This window comes from Anolis sagrei, chromosome 9, assembly GCF_037176765.1.
Source record: "Anolis sagrei isolate rAnoSag1 chromosome 9, rAnoSag1.mat, whole genome shotgun sequence".
NCBI classification, from domain to species: Eukaryota; Metazoa; Chordata; class Lepidosauria; order Squamata; family Dactyloidae; genus Anolis; species Anolis sagrei.
In genome coordinates this window covers 11,798,860-11,818,049 of record NC_090029.1, presented here as the reverse complement: position 1 = coordinate 11,818,049, position 19,190 = coordinate 11,798,860, and the positions used below count along the sequence as shown (strand labels likewise).

The following is a 19,190-nucleotide window of genomic DNA, read 5'->3' as shown; positions in this document are numbered from 1 at the left end:
TTTGTGGAGGAAAAGTGGGATGTGAAGTAATGCAATTCATTGTGAATTGACTGTTTGTGAAGGATTAAATTCAGGCTTTACCATAATCAATAGAACTTGATCTCAGCCACTGACTTGTCAGTTGGATAACAAGGCACGTTTTACAATTTAAAAACAAATAGAGATTGAGTGCTTGCTTAGACGTTGCTTTTTTAAGTTAGGGTTGAAAGGAGATATTTAAATCAACGACAGGTTTATGCATTTATTATCTGGTGTTTGTCTTATTTGTGGGAATCCTCATTGGGGTTGGCCTCATGTAAGCTTCCCCAAGTCCCTTCAGGGAGATGGTGGTGGGGCATAAATATTTATTATTATTATTATTATTATTATTATTATTATTATTATTATTGGGGTTCAAGGGGTTAAAACTGTGCCCCCTTCTACTCTACCATATACAATCCAGATTATCTGCTTTGAACTGGATTATATGGCAGTGTAGACCAGGCATGGGCAAACTTCAGCTCTCCAGGTATTTTGGACTTCAACTCCCACAATTCCTAACACCGGGTAGGCTGTTAGGAATTGTGGGAGTTGAAGTCCAAAATGATGGACTCGTATAGTCCATTTCAAAGTAGATAATGTGAATTATCTGCTTTGATAATCTGGATTACATGGTGGTGTAGAAGGGCCTGTGTAGACCTATGCATGTTTGCATGAGACATCAGTGAGGTTTATTCCCAGGTAAGCAAGTTAAAGGTTGCAGTATTAATCTCCACAAAGATTGCAGTTATTATATGACCAGGAATGCAATTATTTGCATTGGTATTTTTGTGCAAGTGAGGATAGGAAATGTTTCCTTGTTAAATGTTCCAAAGAAGACAGGATTAGCACTCTTTTTATTCATTTATTCGATGTGTTTCGACATGAGCTTTCCATAGATTTCAATCCACTTCTTCAGGTGCAAAGGATCGGGGTGTCAAGCCCCTTCTTCATTGCCATATAATAAGATTATAAAAGCAGATAATCTACAGTATATAGTCTGGGAGTGCTGTAATTTTTAACTTTGAATATGTTTTAATGGATTTTAACTGGTTTTTAGTGTTTGTGTTGAATTCTATTTTAATGTTTGCATATTTTGATATTTTAAATTGTATACGAACGCTTTTGTGACAAGCCACTTTGAGTCCCCTTTGTGGAGGTAAAGAAGGGTATAAATCAATATAATAATAATAATTATTAGTGAACAGCAAACAAGATGCTGGCTTTTGTATTTGATCACATGTCAAATACATCCTAAGTGTCTAGGACTGTGTGATGTATTGGCAAATAATGTGTGCAGATCCAAATAAGGTGGCCTTTTGCAGCTGACAAATGGTAATTTTGTCAGTGGCGATTGTGTTTAAGTGCAGGCCAAGGTCTTGAGGCCCTGCACCCAATGTGCCGATCACCACTGGGACCACCTTGACTGCCTTGTGCCAGAGTCTTTACAGTTCGATCTTTAAATCCTCATATCGTGTCAGCTTTTCCAGTTGCTTCTGGTCAGTTCTGCTGTCGCCTGGGATTGCAACATTGACGATTGTGGTTTTTCCCCACGATTGTAAAGTCAGGAGTATTGTGCTCCAAAACTGTCAGTCTGAATTTGGAAGTTCCAGAGTAGTTTGATGTGGTCATTTTCAGACTTGTGATCCCACCAGTTCCTTGTCACAGGGAGATGGTAATTTTGGCACAAGTTCCAATGGATCACCTGAATAATGGTATTATGCCTCTGCTTGTAGTCCATCTGCATGATCTTCTTGCAGCAACTGAGTATGTGATCCATCACTTTGTCTACTTCCTTGCAGAGTTTACACTTTGAATGTGTTATCAACTTTTCAATTCTGGCTTTGATGGCATTGGTTCTATTTTCCTGTTCTTGGGCTGCAGGAATGAGGCTCTTGGTCTCTTTTTTTTTCCAAGTTCCAATTTTGAGCCACATCCATGTTTTTTCTTTGTCCATGAGAGAACCTTCTTTTGCCAGTTTTCTGTTCTGCTCTGCATTGTATTTTTTGCACTTTAATCTATAATAATAATAATAATAATAATAATAATAATAATAATAATTTGATACACAACAAGATGAGTCCACAGCAGACTGGCTGCTGGCTGTTGTATTGGATCACACGTCGGACGCTTCCCAAGTGTCTAGGACTGTGTGATGTATCTGCGAATAATGCATGCAGATCCCAGTAAGGTGGCCTTCTGCAGCTGGCAGATGGTAATTTTGTCAGCGCCAATTGTGTTTAAGTGCAGGCCTAGATCTTTAGAAACTGCACCCAGTGTGCCGATCACCACTGGGACCACCTTGACTGGCTTGTGCCAAAGTCTTTGCAGTTCGATCTTTAAATCCTCATATCTGTCAGCTTTCCCAGTTGTTTCTCTTCAATCCTGCTGTCACCTGGGATTGCGACATCTACGATCCATACTTTGTTTTTTTAACACGGTTGTGAGGTCAGGAATCTTGTGCTCCAAAACTCTGTCTGTCTGAATCCGGAAGTCCCAGAGGAGTTTGGAGTGTTCATTCTCTGTAACTTTTCCGGCTTGTGATCCCACCAGTTCTTTGTCTCAGGCAGATGGTATTTGTGGCACAAGTTCCAATGAATCATCTGAGCAACAGTGTTGTGCCTCTGCTTGTAGTCTGTGTGCGTGATCATCTTGCAGCAGCTGAGGATGGGATCTATTGTTTCATCTGCTTCCTTGCAGAGCCTACACTTGGGATCTGTCGTTGCCTTTTCCATTCTGGCTCTGATGGCATTGGTTCTAATGGCTTGTTCTCGGGTTGCCAGAATCAGGCCCTCCTTTGTCTCCTTTTTCAGAGTCCCATTTGTGAGCCACAGCCATGTTTTTCTCCTTATTGTTATTGTTATTATTATTATTATTTGAGTCTACACTGCCATATAATCCACTTCAAAGCAGATAATCTGGATTGTATATGGTGGTCTCAGATACTAATTTGGCATTTGTTCTGAGAAGCAAGAGATACTAAACAGATGGAAGCTTACTTCTGGGTCAGAATGAACCGGTTTGGGCGTTATTGGCTTCTTGTTGGTGCAAAGGAAAAGGACAAATGGAAAGGAAAAACGGCAAATGCAGTCCTTTTCAAAAATATGATCTGTTCCTGATACTGCTCCTTTCAGTTTGGAAGCATCACTCAGCCTCCACTTTGTGCTGCTCTGCAAAGAGTTCGTCCTGACTTCATTTTTCTCCTAGGCTCACCCTGGTGCAGTGGACTGCATAGAGGAGACTGGAATTACCAAGCAATGTTGTTCTAGTTCAGGTTTTATGAAACAAAACATACTTGTCCCTCTTGTGCATCCTCTCCGGATTAAAAGGCATCATGGCACATAACATCTTTTGGTGCTCGTAGCGTAGATGCTTCCTTGCCTTGGGCGGATGGTTGAAATCTGATTTAAGGGACAATTGAGGGTTGTAAACATGAGCACTGCTGACATAGGGAGTGGGATATAGAATGAAAGATTACCAGAAAATATTTAGATGCTTTATAGATAAAATAAAATAGTATGAAAAATGGTTTCATCAGATCCAGATTAAACAGATTTTCGAAAATAATGCCTAGGCTGTTGTGAAAGAAAAAACCCTTCTTCGTTGTTTGAAAAATTAATCTTTAACCTCCTTTTTAATACCCTGATTATTTATTTACGACGTCTATATGCCGCCCTTCTCACCCCTAAGGGAACTCAGAGCGGCTTACAAGATATATATACATACAATATATTATATTATTAGTATAGTAAGATATCAGTATTATATATTGTACTATTGTACTATTATTAGTAATATTACATGTAATATAAAATATATAATTATAATATTGTCTTATAATTATTAGTATTATATTGCATTGCATTATAATATTATAAATATTATATGTATATACAATATATTATATTATACTACATTATTAGTAAAGCACAGAATATGCATTTCACTTTGCATATTCCCAAAATATATTTATAGAAGGAACTAGTGTTAATCTGCATAGCCCATTAAATATTTTTGTGCAGCTTAAAGCATTTCCTTTTTTATTCTCATGCACAGCTCCGATCCAGATTGGTATGCATGGGAGAGTGAAGTATAAGCATCCCCAATGCTTATATATATATATACACACACACACACACACACACACACTTACGTTCTCTCCCTTTTTAAATCTTGTAGTTGTTTCCTAAACACAAAAAGGTCACCCAGCTTGGTCGCTTCTGTCTGTACGCCTTGCTTTTGCTCATTAGGTTTTCACAGTTAAGCCATTTGCTTTCTCTCGACACTAAAAATGTTACATCTGCAGGATTTGCTTCCCTGTTTGTAGACGTTTGCCTTTTCTTCCCCCTCATAAATAAGTTATGTATCTTAATCGTGAAACCGTTTCCTACGTATTTACCAGGAATGGGGAATCTGCTTTGTTTAATTCTGTTAAGGTTTATAATTCAGAGATGAGTTTGTCTTAAAACAACATTATGTGACAAAACAAATAAAATGTATGCAAAATTGTATCTGTTAACAGTGAGAGCAATACGATTATAGAATGTGCCTTTCTCAGAACAAGAGGCTTTCCAATTTCAGCTGAATCCAGATTTTTTTTATTTATATATTTGAGCTATGTGCTTTACTTGTTAGGGGGTTATTGTTGCATGATTTCAAGCTATTTCTAACTTAAGGTGACTCTATTATGAGATTTCCAAGACACGATTTGTTCAGGTGGTTTCACATTTGCCTTCCTTTGAGGCTGAGACTTGCCAGCGGTGATTCAAACCCTGGTCTGTAGAGTCTTAGTTCAGTGCTCAAATCTCTACATAAGTTTGGCTGGTGGGATAAGCATTGAACAAAATTTGAGTATGGCAGGCAGCCTCCAAAGGGGCTGCCATAGATGTGGGCGAAACATCAGGAGAGGATGCTTCTTGAACATGGCCATACTACCCAAAAAACTCACATCAAACCAGTTGTGCATGTGTTTAATTATTAAAGACTAAAATATGGGGTCAGCTTTTTATTTTTTTTTTCTTTTCTGGGAGAAATTCTAACAAAAATCGATTTAAAACTGTCACATTGAGCAGATTTTGTTGTTGTTCATTCAGTCAGTTGTTTCCAACTCTTCGTGACCTCCTGGACCAGCCCACGCCAGAGCTCCTTGTCGGCCGTCACACCCCCAGCTCCTTCAAGGTCAATCCAGTCACTTCAAGGATGCCATCCCACCCGCCTTGCCCTTGGTCGGCCCCTCTTCCTTTTTCCTTCCATCATTCCCTTCTCTAAGCTTTCCTTTCTTCTCATGATGTGGCCAAAATACTTCAACTTTGTCTCTAGTCTCCTTCCCTCCAATGAGCAGTCGGGCTTTATTTCCTGAAGTATGGACTGGTTGGATCTTCTCGCAGTCCAAGGCACTCTCAGAACTTTCCTCCAGCACCACAGTTCAAAAGCATCTCTCTTCCTTCGCTCAGCCTTCCTTCTGGTCCAGCTCTCACATCCATAGGTGACTGAACAATTTGGGACCCGCCTACCTGCGTGACCGCATTTCTGTGTACGAACCCACACAATCTCTTCGATCATTTGGAGAGGCCCTGCTCACGCTCCCACCTTCATCGCAGGCGCGATCAGTGGGGACGAGGGAGAGGGCCTTCTCAGTAGTGGCCCCTCGACTCTGGAATTCACTCCCTAAGGACATCAGACATGCCCCAACGCTGGCAGTCTTTAGGAGGAGCCTGAAAACATGGTTGTTCCAGTGTACCTTCCCAGAATAAGGAAAACTCTTAGCAATATGTCCTCAAATGCACTTTAATATTGACTTAGGATTGTCTGCGCGCCCTCATCTTTCTCTGAAAACCCTCTCCTAATTTGCCTTATCTTGATCATGTCCAGCACTTTTTAAATTTTAAATTTGAATTTTAAGGCAGATAAGAACAACACAAAAGGAGGCCAGTTAGATGTTTTGACTTGTATTTTGTTCATGAAACAGGCAGCCCTTTTCCAGAGTCCTATGGTGTTGTCTCATTCCTCGAAGGCCTGACTCCACAGCCACGTCTTCACCCGTTTCCTAAATGTTACGATGGATGGGGCATCCTAACATTTAGACATCAAATAACTAAAAACTTAAGCTTTGTTGAACTTGGTAGGATTTAATTCCAAGTAAATGTGTAGAAAGTCAAGGTACCTTCTAGTTAAAGTGGAGGAATAGAAGTGCTTGTTGAAGTATTCCAGAATCATTTTGCAGGTTATCTAGTACTAGCTGTACCCGCCACGCGTTGCTGTGGCCAACCTTCCCTTTTTCTCTCCTTCTTTCCCTCCTTCCTTCACTCCCTCATTCCTTCCTTCCCCCTTGTACTTTCTCTTCTGCTGTCTCTCTTTTCTTCCTTCTCTCTTTCCTTCTTTCCTTTCCTCCCTCTTTCTCTACATCTTCCCCCTTCCTTCGCTCCCTTTCCTTCCTTCTTTCCCTTTTTGCTTTCCTTCTCCCCTTCCTTCCTTCTCTAACTTTCTTTCCTTCCTTCCCCCTTTTTCTTTCCCTCCCTCTTTCTCTCCTTTCTTCCTTCTCTACCTCTTTCTTTCCTTCCCTCTTTGCTTCCATGCTTCCTTTTTTCCTTTCCTTCTTTCTTTCCCTTCCTCCATCTTTCTTTCTTTCTTTTCTCCCCTTCCCTCCCTCTTTCTTCCCTTTTTTCTGTATTGCCATTTAGCTTTTGGGGGGCTTTTAAAGTCCCCTCTGCTGTGTTTTTCAGTGTTTTATGAGTGAAGGACATACATTGGGTTGTTAGGTGTCTTGTGTCTAAATTTGGTGTCAATAATTCCCCCAGTGGGTTTTGAGTTATGTTAATCCCACAAACGAACATTACATTTTTATTTATATAAGATGAAATACAACTTGCTCTTTTATTTAAGCATGATTCAACGCACCCCTCTTCCATTATATGTTTGTCCATAACCAGGAGTTTAAAATCATTTTGGGGAAAATCGTACTTTAAGGAAAAACTGCTATTTTCAAAAGTCTTCCTTTTGTGGTTTTCCTTTCTCTTGATTGTCTTATGGGTGCTTCAGATAAGGAATTTTCCCCAGGTTCCTGCAGAGAAATTACAGAGAGTGGTTATATAACACTAGGTTCTCCAGAGTGAAAATGCTTATGTGGATGCATCGGCAATTGTCATTGCGAAAGTCAGTATCATTTTACCGCGAAAGACTAGAGAGGTTCTTGTCTCTTGGGAAGGTAGTTGTTATACAATAGTGCAGCTATAAACAGTGCAGCAATACACAACTTCTGCAGCGCTGGGTGCTTGATCTGCTGCTTGCTTGAAGCCTGAGGGCTGTGTGCAATTTGCATACTTATTTCCATAAATTGTCAGTAAATCTACCCACGAGAGCCAGTGTGGTATAGTGGCTTCAGATTGATCTAGGATACTGGATTTGAATCCCCACTGAGCCATGGAAACCCACTGGATCACCTTGGTCAAGTCATATTCTCTCAGAGCAGCGTTTCTCAACCTTGGGATCGAGACCTCTGGGGGGGGGGGAGTCCACAAGGGGGTGTCAGAGGGATCACCAAAGACCACTAGAAAACACAGTATTTTCTGTTGGTTATGTGGGTTCTGCGGGGGAAGTTTGGCCCAATTCTATCATTGGTGGGTTTCAGAATGCTCCTTGATTGTAGGTGAACTATAAATCCCAGTAACTACAACCCCAAATGTCAAGGTCTGTTTTCCCCAAACTCCACCACTGTTCACATTTGGGCATATTGAGTATCCGTGCCAAGTTTGGTCCAGATCCATCATTGTTTGAGTCCACAGTGCTCTCTGGATGTAAGTGAACTACAACTCTCAAACTCAAGGTCAATGCCCACCAAACCCTTCCAGTATTTTCTATTGTTTGTGGAAGTTTAGTGTGCCAAGTTTGGTTCAGTTCAATCAATGGTGTGGTTCAGAATGCTCTTTGATTGTAGATGAACTATAAATCCCAGCAACTACAACTCCCAAATGGCAAAATCAATCTCAACCCCACCAGAATTCAGATTTGGTCGTATTGGGTATTTGTGCCAAATTTGGTCCAGTGAATGAAAATGCATCCTGCATATTAGATATTTATATTACAATTCATAACAGGAGCAAAAAGAAAGTTATGAAGTAGCAACAAAAATAATGTTATGGTTGGGGGTCATCACCACAAGAGGACGTGTATTAAGGGGTTTCAGCATTAGGAAGGTTGAGAACCACTGTCTCGAAGGAAGGAAGGAAGGAAGGAAGGAAGGAAGGAAGGAAGGAAGGAAAGAAAGGGAAGGGGAAAAGGAAAGGGGAAAAGAAAGGGGGAAGGTGAAAAGGAAAGGAAAGGGGAAAAGGAAAGGGGAAAGGAGGGAAGGAAAGGGGAAAGGAGAAAAGGAAAGTGGAAAGGGGAAAAGGAAAGGGGAAAGGAAAGGAAAGGGGAAAGGAAGGGGAAGGGAAAGGAAAGGAAAAGGCATGCAGGCAGGCAACCCCTCTCAGAACAAAGCCAGCCAAGAAATCATTGCCATCGGGCTTCCATAAATCAAAAAATGGCTCAAAGGCACATACCTGCAATTTCTGTCCATAAATCTATGTAATTAATAACTCACGTATAATACTAATATGCATTGGGTTGTTGTAGGTTTTTTCAGGCTATATGGTCATGTTCTCGAGGCATTCTCTCCTGATGTTGCACTTGCATCTATGGCAAGCATACCTCTGAGGATGCTTGCGATAGATGCAAGTGAAACATCAGGAGATAATGCCTCTAGAACATGGCCATATAGCCTGAAAAAACCTACAACAACCCAGTGATTCTGGCCATGAAAGCCTTCGACTAATAGGCATTGTAACCATCTTTCTTTACCTTTCACAATTCTTTTTTCTTTCCTTTTGTTCTTGTTTCTGAGCTTTTTTTCATGCAACTTGTTGGATGAATCTTCACTGTTGAATTAACACATTTTTGACCCTGCTTGAATTTCCTTGGCCCAATGCTGTGAAATCCCGGGAGTTGCAGTTTGGTGATGCACTAGCATGCTTTGTCTGAGCAGGCTGGAGACCTTGTAAAAGTACAACTGTCCCGATCCCGTAGCATCGAGCCATAGCCGTGAAAGTCATGTCAAGCGGCATTACTTGGAGAGTGCAGATGCATGTTTCATTACCTTTGGCCTCTTCATGCCTTTTCTCCTTTCATCAGCTAATTCTGGTTTTGGGTATGGTCAGAAAATCCAGCTCTTCTGGAGCATTCCTATTTATTTATTTATTTATTTAGAACACTCCCCCCCCCTTCTCAACCCTGGGGGGGGGGGGACTCAGGGCGACTTCCAATTGGCAACAATTCGATGCCTCATAATAAAATACAAAACAGCAATTATAACAGTTAAAAGCATAAACATAAAGACATAAAGATTAAAACAGTATACTTACAGTCCACTGAGCTATTATCAGTCTGGTGGCTATTTAAATAGCTGTATACTATGATTGAGTACGGCGTTTAACCTATCCATAATCCACTTCCAAGTCGCTTCTGGTGTGAGAGAATTGGCCATCTGCAAGGACGTTGCCCAGGGGATGCTCAAATGTTTTTGATGTTTTACCATCCTTGTCTGGGTTCTCTCATGTCCCCGCATGGGGAGCTGGAGCTGACAGAGGGAGCTCATCTGCACTCTCTCCAAATTCAGTCCTGCCGGCAAAGGGGATTAACCCACTGCGTCACCGGGGGCTCCAGACACGACAAAAATAAATCTATATAAATAAAAATGTAATGTTCGTTTGTGGGATTAACAGAACTCAAAAACCACTGGGTGAATTGACACCAAATTTGGACACAAGACACCTAATAACCCAATGTATGCCCTTCACTCAAAAAAATTGATTTTGTCATTTGGGAGTTGTAGTTGCTACAATTTATAGTTCACCTACAATCAAAGGGCATTCTGAACCCCACCAACGATGGAACTGAACCAAACTTGGCACACAGTTCTCCCATGACCAACAGAAAATACTAGAAGGGTTTGGTGGGCAGTGTCCTTTTGGTTTTGGAGTTGTAGTTCAGCTACATCCAGAAATCACTGTGAACAATGATGGATCTGGACCAAACTCTACACGAATACTCAATATGCCCAAATGTGAACACTGGTGGAGTTTGGGGAAAATAGAATCTTGACATTTGGGAATTGTAGTTGCTGAGATTTATAGTTCACCTACAATCACAGAGCATTCTGAATCTCACTAACGATAGAATTGGGCCAAACCTCCCACACAGAACCCCCATGAGTAGGCCACAGCAATGCGTGGCAGGGGAAGGCTAGTAAATAATAAATCCACTTCCAATCTATAGTCAACATTGTCAATTGTCCTTTTAACCTAATTGCCCGAAGGCCTGTTCCCACATCTACGTTTTTACCTTCTTTCTAAAAGTGAGGAGGGATGATGATGACCTAATTTCCCCGGGAAGTGAATTTCTCAGGTGGGGGGCCACCACCAAGAAGGCCCTGTCCCTCGTCTCCACCAAACATGTTTGAGACAGAGGCGGGGCCGAGAGCAGGGCCTCCCCAGAAGATCTTAAACTCCGAGGTGGGACGTAGAAGAAGATATGTTCAGACAGGTACGCTGGACCGGAGATTTACATTGTATTGCTTTGGAATGTTCTATGCGTGCTTGGGCTCAGGCAGGGCTTATTTCGGAATATCGGATCAGCCTGTTCACTTAGCATAATTTCTTCTCCCCTGAACAGATGGCTGGTGAAACCCACAAGGGGACCCTTTCAAACCCGACACATTAGATGAGCGTCGCCTGGAGCATCATTGTTATTGACAATGACTTTGCCAGATAGCTTGTGAGGCCACCACTTGAGTAATTATCCTCACCTACACTGATGTCTACACAATGTCAGACACTTTCCAAACGATTCAGAAGGGATCATTTCTCTGCTCTGTTAAGCTCTTAATCCGAGGCAGCCAGCGGACAGAGAGGGAGGGGGTGCTATAATAAGGCATGCCATATACATGCTGAATTGCGCTCTTTAAGTAACCAAGTCGTGCTTCCATTTCCTCTTGGTTCATTGTTAAGCTTGCAAAATCCACCCGACAAATATATCCTTGGTTATAGGATGCTGGTGTTTACGTAAATACCCCTTTCTTCTGCCATGATAGATGTTGCGGGAAAGCCAAACTTACGTTGCGTCAGGAGCAATCCACCCTTTTTGTGTCTGCTGCTGTTTCTTCTACCATTTTTAGTAGCACGAATTATGTTCCAAAATCATATAAGTTTGAAGCTTCTGATCATTATATCCTCATCTATCTATCTATCTATCTATCTATCTATCTATCTATCTATCTATCTATAAATGCTCTGTGCATAATGAGTACCTTAAAAACAAAATAACCAATGAACGAAATCACACCAAATTTGGCAACAAAACATCTCACAACACAAGGAGTAACCATCACTCAAAAAATTATGATTTTGTCATTTGGGAGTTGTAGTTGCTGGGATTTATAGTTCACCTACAATCAAAGAGCATTCTGAACTCCATCAACGATGGAATTGAACCAAACTTGGCACACAGAACTCCCATGACCAACAGAAAATACTGGAAGGGTTTGGTGGGTATTGACCTTGAGTTTGGGAGTAGTAGTTCACCTACCTCCAGAGACTACCATGGACTCAAACAATGATGGATCTGGACCAAACTTGGCATGAATATTCCATATGCCCAAATATGAACACAGATGGAGTTTGGGGGAAATAGACAGTGACATTTGGGAGTTGTTGTTACTGGGATTTATAGTTCACCTACAATCAAAGAGCGTTCTGAACCCCACCAACGACAGAACTGGGGCAAACCTCCCACACTGACCTCCAGTCAGAGTGCTCAAGGGCCAGGTCTTCCCAGTTTTTGGTGTCTATGCCACAGTTAGCATTAAGCCCATCTTTAAATCACTTTTCCTGTCCACCAGCCTTCCGTTTTCTATACTTGAGTTGGGAGTAGAGTAACTGCTTTGGGAGACGGTGATTGGGCATCCGGACAATGTGGCTGGTCCAGTGGAGTTGATGGCCTAGGAGCACGGCTTCAGTGCTGGTGGTCTTTGCTTATTCCAGCATGCTGGCATTTGTCCATCTGTTTTCCCAAGAGATTTGCAGGATTTTTTGAAGGCAAGGCTGATGGAATTAAATACTTTCTAGATGCCTCAATATCCCTTTTGTAGTGCAGGTAGTAATATATAGAAGAGATAATAAATTGTGTGTTTTATAAGTACCAGTGTCATCAAACTTGCTTTTTTTCACAGGTACATCCGAACCTTCTTTCATTGCTAAGAGTGAAGACCGCTTATTTAAGTACCTATTTGAAGACTATGAAAGATGGGTACGTCCGGTGGAGCGCTTGAACGATACCATCAGAGTGAAATTTGGCCTTGCGATTTCCCAGTTGGTGGATGTGGTATGTTTAAAGACTGCTGCTATGTTGCTATTTTGCACAATATAGTTAGTTATCGGAGGCAAATGTTGTGAAGAGTGTGACATGGAGCCTCTTTATCACATGGAAAAGATGTTGATGGAAAAGGCTGATGTAGACTGGAGGAGATGTATGTAAGGAGAAGGAGAAATATCAGGACTGTGGCACCAGGACTGTGGCACAGCTAGTTGGGAGTCAGCTGCATTAAGATCTCTACTGACCAAAAGGTCATGAGTTTGAAGCCAGCCCGGGTCGGAGTGAGTGTAGCTTGCTGTCGACCTTTGCAGCCTGAAAAACAGTTGCATCTGTCAAGTAGGAAATTTAGGTACCACTTATGTGGGGAGGCAAATTTAACTAATTTACGAGGCCATAAAAATCTCCAGCAAGCATGCAAAGAATGAGGAAGTACTTCATCAGTGTCATAAATGGACGGTGAAGCGACAGCTCCCCTGGTGGCCAGAATACCCTCAAGAAAGGCTGGAATGTTAAATAGCCTCTGAGTGTCTGTCTATATATGTTGTGTGTCTATGACATTGAATGTTTGCCATGTATATGTACATTGTAATCTGCCCTGAGTCCCCTGCGAGGTGAGAAGGGCGGAATATAAATACTGTAAATAAATAAATACATAAATAAATACCTAAACCAGTGGTTCTCAACCTGTGGCTCCCCAGGCGGCTTTGCCTTCAACTCCCAAAAATTCTAATGGCTGGATTTCTGGGATTAATAATAATAATAATAATAATGATAATAATAATAATGATAATAATAATAATGATAATAATAACACTTTATTGGTACCCCGCTACCATCTCCCCAAGGGACTCGGTGCAGCTTACATGAGGCCGAGCCCAAACACAACAATACAAGCAATAATAACAACAATACAAGCAATTTAAAAACATAAACAATAAAATACACAAGATTATCAATAAGACAACACACAATTAAAAACAGTGGGAAGGCCAAATGTAGAGTTAAAATTGGAAATAATGCTGGGGCATGGACGAAAGGTGATACTGGTGTTTGTGGAAGAGCATACGAATATATATATGAAACATCTTCTTTTAGACAATACATTCTCTTCTTCTACTTCTCGTTTACAGAGTCCAAAACTCAAAATACTACACCACAGTGGCCCCTTTGTAATTCTACCCCAAAACAGAACATGTAGTTCATACAAGAAATCCTTTTCAATTCATACGGAGGATTTTAAAAGGGAACAAAGTTTTATGATAACATTTACTCCATCTATAGTGTATCTAAACCATCATTTGAATTGGGCAGCTTAGTCCTAAATATGTATTCTTACTAGCAAGTCCCATTTAACTGATTGGCAATTATCCTTAGTATATATCTAGTCACTCTCTTTTCAAGCAGTGCACAAAATAGCCAATAAAAAACTGATGAAATCAGTTGTAGGCCAAAACACCTGGGGAGGGACCCACAGATTGAGAACCCCTAGCCTAAATGCTAAGGGCATTAACGCTACTGCAATTCATCACAAAGTAAACATATTTTTAAAACATTTGTCTAATCCAGTTATTGCAGGCAACTCGGCAAGACAGATTGTAAGCATTAGCACGATGGTAAACATTAGCATTTTCAGTTTTATACTTATTTATGCAATGCTTTGGATATGAAATAAATATATATTTACTTTATTTATATACCGCTTTTCTCAGCCCTCAGGCGACTCAAATAGCTAAACTCCTGCAGATACTGAAGCTCCCACGTTGCCAGACATCCATAACACACTAAATTAGTGGCCTATGTGTTCCCTAAGATAGTTGTACAAAGGATGCTGTATGTTTCCAACCATTGTTGAGAGCAGAGAAAAGCTTGTAAGTCATGTATCCTACATGTTGCTTTACTTTTCCAACAGGATGAGAAAAATCAGCTGATGACCACAAATGTTTGGTTGAGGCAGGTAAGCTTACTACATGACAAACAAAACAAGCAATCACTTTCTATTATGCGTGGAGATGTGATTAGATAACTGGGTTTCAATGCAGCAATTTAAGAGTATCCAGCTTGTTGTTTTTTTTGTTTGTTTTTTTTACGGACATATTCCCCCCCCCCCCCTTAATATTTTCGAGAGGAGAAGAGGGAACATGACAAAAACTAGCAAAGGAAGAAGAGCGGGTGTTCTGTTGCCGCTGGACCTGAAATGAAGTGCCTGTAAAAGAGGATGTATGGCTTGGATCCAGCGGGAAGCCAGGGCCCCCGAAAATAAGCCTTTAGGGGGATCTCCCTTATTAAGCAGTCTTTATGAGACTTGATAAATATAACAGTTCTTTATTAATGAACAAACAGGCTTAACAGTCTATTGGATCTTGCAATCTTGTTTACAGGAAACAGGCACTATCTTCAAAAACTTTGTTAAAAGGAAAATTCCCCCTTTCTAGCTCCTCCCAGGCTGCTGTGAACCTAAACCTTATTGATGTGGATTCGCTGCCGGGCTGAACTACGTCTCAACGCCGAGCGAACCCATCAAAAGGCTTGTAATCACTTAGCTGCTTTGATGGTTTGAGCTGTGATTCCCTCCGGAATTCCTCAGGGCTGTAAGGCTGTTTCCCGGGAACCTTTGAGAATCTTCAGAGGCTCTCAAGACTGTTCTCCCCCGGAAAGTCTTAAGGGACGAAGCCTTTGTACAGGAGGATGTCTGTATACATCCTCTGCATAGACTTCCTTTTTGAGACTAACTGAAAAATGGCCCCTTCCCTCCAAAACCAGACAGGGGCGGGACCAGGGATCCTAACTATTATTGACAGGTGGCTTGTCCTATGAATGCAAATTATAACAGGAAGCCACCCTGCTGCAAAATCCCTGCAACTTAGGACAATGAACAAACACTCAGTGCAAAGCACAAAATTGGAGCCCCTGGAACAGCCGTTCCAGAACAGCGGAAGTCAAAATTTTAAATGTATATACTATTTTACTTTTTCTCTTTTCTCACTCTCTTTTTTCTCTTTCTCCTAACCCAAAGTATAGTAGGTGAAAATGGGTAAGGGGAATGGTGGGGACATGGCCTTCTTTATCCTTTTTCTTTGTTTTTTTTTTTTACTTTTTATATTCGATGTTGTTTATGTTTGTTATATTCTTTTATGGTAAAATCAATAAAAATTTATTTGGAAAAAAAGAGTATCCAGCTTGCTATGTTCAGGCTGTTGTTCCTATCTGCATTTACATGGATGTAAAACCCACTGCACGGGGCAGACCATACTTCTGTACTGTAACAGGGTTACCACATATTGTAGTTGGTGCATGAATTAAGGGACAACCGATCTAAAAAAATGCTTGCTTCCATATAGTGAGACTGCAAAAGTGATAATGGAAGGGATTATCTGACCAAATTGTTTAATCTTTCTAGAAAATAATTGTAATTTGTTGATATAATTGGAAGCAATGACAGAGAATCTTGTACCACTTTTCTTGGGTTTTGCAAAGTCTTAATAATAATAATAATAATAATAATAATAATAATAACTTTGTTTATACCCTGTCACTATCTCGCCAGGGGACTCGGGGCAGCTTGCATGAGGCCAAGCCCAAAAACACACCAGTAAACAACAAAGCAATAAGCAAATAAAGCAATATAATTAATATAACTCACATATAGACAATAACATATAGTCTAAAAGTTTTTTTTAAAAAGTTCTTTTTGTGTTATGTTGCTGCTGAATTTGTGTAATGATTTTTAAATAATAGTAATTAGCAATTTAAATAATGAATAATTTTGGCAAGGTAAAAAGATAAAGGTTTCCCCCTTGACATTAAGTCTAGTCGTGTCCGATTCTGGGACTCTGATGCTCATCTCAATTTCTAAGCCGAAGAGCTGACATTGTCCGTAGGCACCTCCACGATTATGTGGCCAGCATGACTGCATGGAGTGCCGTTACCTTCCCACCAGAGTGGTACCTATTGATCTACTAACATTTGCATTTTTTCGAATGGCTGGGGCTAACAGCGGGAGCTCACCCCGCTCCCCAGATTCACATCGCCCACCTTTTGGTCAGCAAGTGTTATACAAATCACAGGTTGTTTTTTATACTAAGTTAACAGTTGAAAAATGATATTTTAAAAAAGGATTATCTTGTTGTAGGAATGGGTTGATGTAAAGCTGAAGTGGGACCCCAAAGACTATGCTGGAATCACGTCTATCCGCGTTCCTTCTGATTCCATATGGATCCCTGACATCGTTTTGTATGACAAGTAAGTGTTCAGTGTTTTGTAATAGTTGTTTTCATTCAAGATTTGTACCTTCATTATTTTTAGAAGTCAGCCTTTAAAAAAATAGATATGACACTAAAAAGTTTTAAAGATTTTAGTCTGTTATTGAGGATGAACCTGGCATCTCTAACATCCGCAATGCTGTTAAATGAAATCCCATTTAATCCCCTATTTTTAACCATTTTAACCAAATTGAATATACAAGTTGAAGCTTGATCCAGACAAGAGGTTCTCCTGGTCAGTCGTGAGGCCGATTGGGGTCACTCCCCCCAAGGACACAAGTCTGCAGTTTGGGGGTCCTCCTGGATTCAGCACTGATGCTCAGGTGTGGCCGGGAGGGCCTTTGCACAGTTAAAGCTTGTGCGCCAGCTGCGACCGTACCTCAAGAAGCCATTATGAATGGTGAGAAAGTTGGGGAAATGCGCTCCTTTAATTGAAGGGGAGCCCCCAGTGGTGCAATGGGTTAAACCCTTGTGCCAGCAGGACTGTAGACCCACAGGCCAGAGGTTCAAATCCGGGGAGAGCGCGGATGAGCTCCCTCTGTCAGCTCCAGCTTCCCATGCAGAGACATGAGAGAAGCATCCCACAAGGATGGTAAAACATCAAAACATCCAGGAGTCCCCTGGGCAACGTCCTTGCAGACGGCCAATTCTCTTCTCACACCAGAAGTGACATGCAGTTTCTCAAGTCGCTCCTGACACAAATAAAAAAAAAAATTGAAGGGGAAATGCTGGAGGAAAGGGGTGTCAGATTAGAGTGTTGGATAAGATGGAATGTCGGATAAGCAAAGGTTGGATAAGTAAGACTACTATAGGTTGTGTTATATTATCGAATGTGTTTATTTTGGTGTAATTGGTTTCTTTCCAGCAATTGAATGTTTTGCCTTACATGTTGAAAATTGCCCTGAGTCCCTTTAGGGACATAGGACAAATAAAGTTGTTGTTGATGATGATGATTATTATTTGAAACACAACAAGATGAGTCCACAGCAAACAAGGTCACTCTGCTGGCTGTTGGATCACACATCGGACACTTCCCAAGTGTCTAAGACTATGTGATGTATCGGCGAATAATGTGTGCAGATCCCAATAAGGTGGCCTTTTGCAGCTGGCCTATGTTCTGGAACGGGTGTTCCAGGGGCTCCAATTTTGTGTTTTGCACTGTTTGTTCATAGTCCTAAATTGCAGGGACTTTGCAGATAGGTGGCTTCCTTTGGCTGCATTCATAGGGCAAGCCACCTGTCAATAATAGTTAGGATCCCTGGTCCCGCCCCTCTCTGGGTTGTTTTTGGAGGGAAGGGGCCATTTTTCAGTCAGTCACACAAGGAAGCCAGTCTATAGGACGCAGATCAGCTAGTCCCGTAGGAAAGGTTTCATTCCTCAAAACCTTGCGGGGAAATAGAAACAGCCATCCGGGGTCCATCCAGTGACCATCCAAGGGTCATCCAGTGACCATCCAGTTCCAGGGAAACAGAAGGAAGAGGTCCCAAAGGCTCTGGCTGAGAGCTCACAGCCTCTCGGCCTCACAGCACCAGAGGGGAAAACAGCCCTGAAGTTTCCACAGGACAGCATTACAGAACCTCCGAATTCCAGCAAAACATCTTCTAGCTTCGTCTGGTAGGTTACTCGGTTTCCAGACACATTTGGGTATCGGCAGTTTTACCCAGACCAGCGAGGCCTAGGTGATGGACGGCCTGGGAGAGATTACAAAGGGCTCTTCCTCATGGAGAGATAGTATAGTTAAACCAAGTCAGTACCAGTCTCTTAAAGACTAGTATAAGAAAGCTGTGAAGTGTTGTTTGAAGATTTGTTCCTTAATAAAGACTTTGTTGTACTTTTAAAGGCTCTAAAGCCCATTACTTTTGGAAGTCTCTAACAATCTCTCTTCGGGCACCCCGGCTTCCCACTGGGTTTAAAGTGTGCGTCCTGTAGAATAAAGACATGGTGTATAGGGCCAGTGGCGACAGAACAGCCTACCTTTGTGACCATGAACCAACCCGGTCCCTTCGATCTTCAGGGGAGGCCCTCCTTTCGCCCCTGCCAATCTCACAAGCTTGTCTTGTGGGCACAAGGGAGAGAGCCTTTTCCTCTGTGGCTCCCCGACTCTGGAACACTTTACCTGGAGAGATCAGGAAAGCCCCTACACTAGAAACGTTTAAAAAGAACCTTAAAACCTGGCTCTTCTGCTGCTCATTTGGTGAGTAAGGTACACAGCATGACACTATTGCTCCCCCCCCCCCCCCCCCCAATGCTTCTGTCACTGGAGTACATACCTTCTAATGGGAAGTTTAGTTTCACAACCCGGTGTGTTTTTATGAGTTCCCTGCAAATAACGTACTCCTATTTTTATCTCATTAGAGTTTTCAATATTTTATCCTGTACATGCGGCCCGCCCACTGTTACTGTGACTGTGTTTATTGTAATGTAAATTTGTTATTGTATTCATATGTGTTTTTTTTAATGTAATTTTGATGATGTTCGTTGTTGTTTATGTTTTGGTTTTATTTTGATGTA

General features: G+C 41.4%; 1 protein-coding gene across 3 annotated transcripts in view; it reads left to right on the top strand.

The window, feature by feature from the left end:
• The window catches only part of CHRNA5 (cholinergic receptor nicotinic alpha 5 subunit), a 32,034-nt gene that overhangs the window by 3,963 nt on the left and 8,881 nt on the right, over positions 1-19,190 (top strand). For all 3 annotated transcript variants that reach the window (XM_060755713.2, XM_060755712.2, XM_060755711.2), the window contains exons 2-4: positions 12,278-12,429; positions 14,330-14,374; positions 16,550-16,659. In XM_060755713.2, coding sequence (XP_060611696.2) covers positions 12,278-12,429; positions 14,330-14,374; positions 16,550-16,659 — 307 coding nt within the window. The remainder of the gene's footprint in view (positions 1-12,277; positions 12,430-14,329; positions 14,375-16,549; positions 16,660-19,190) is intronic.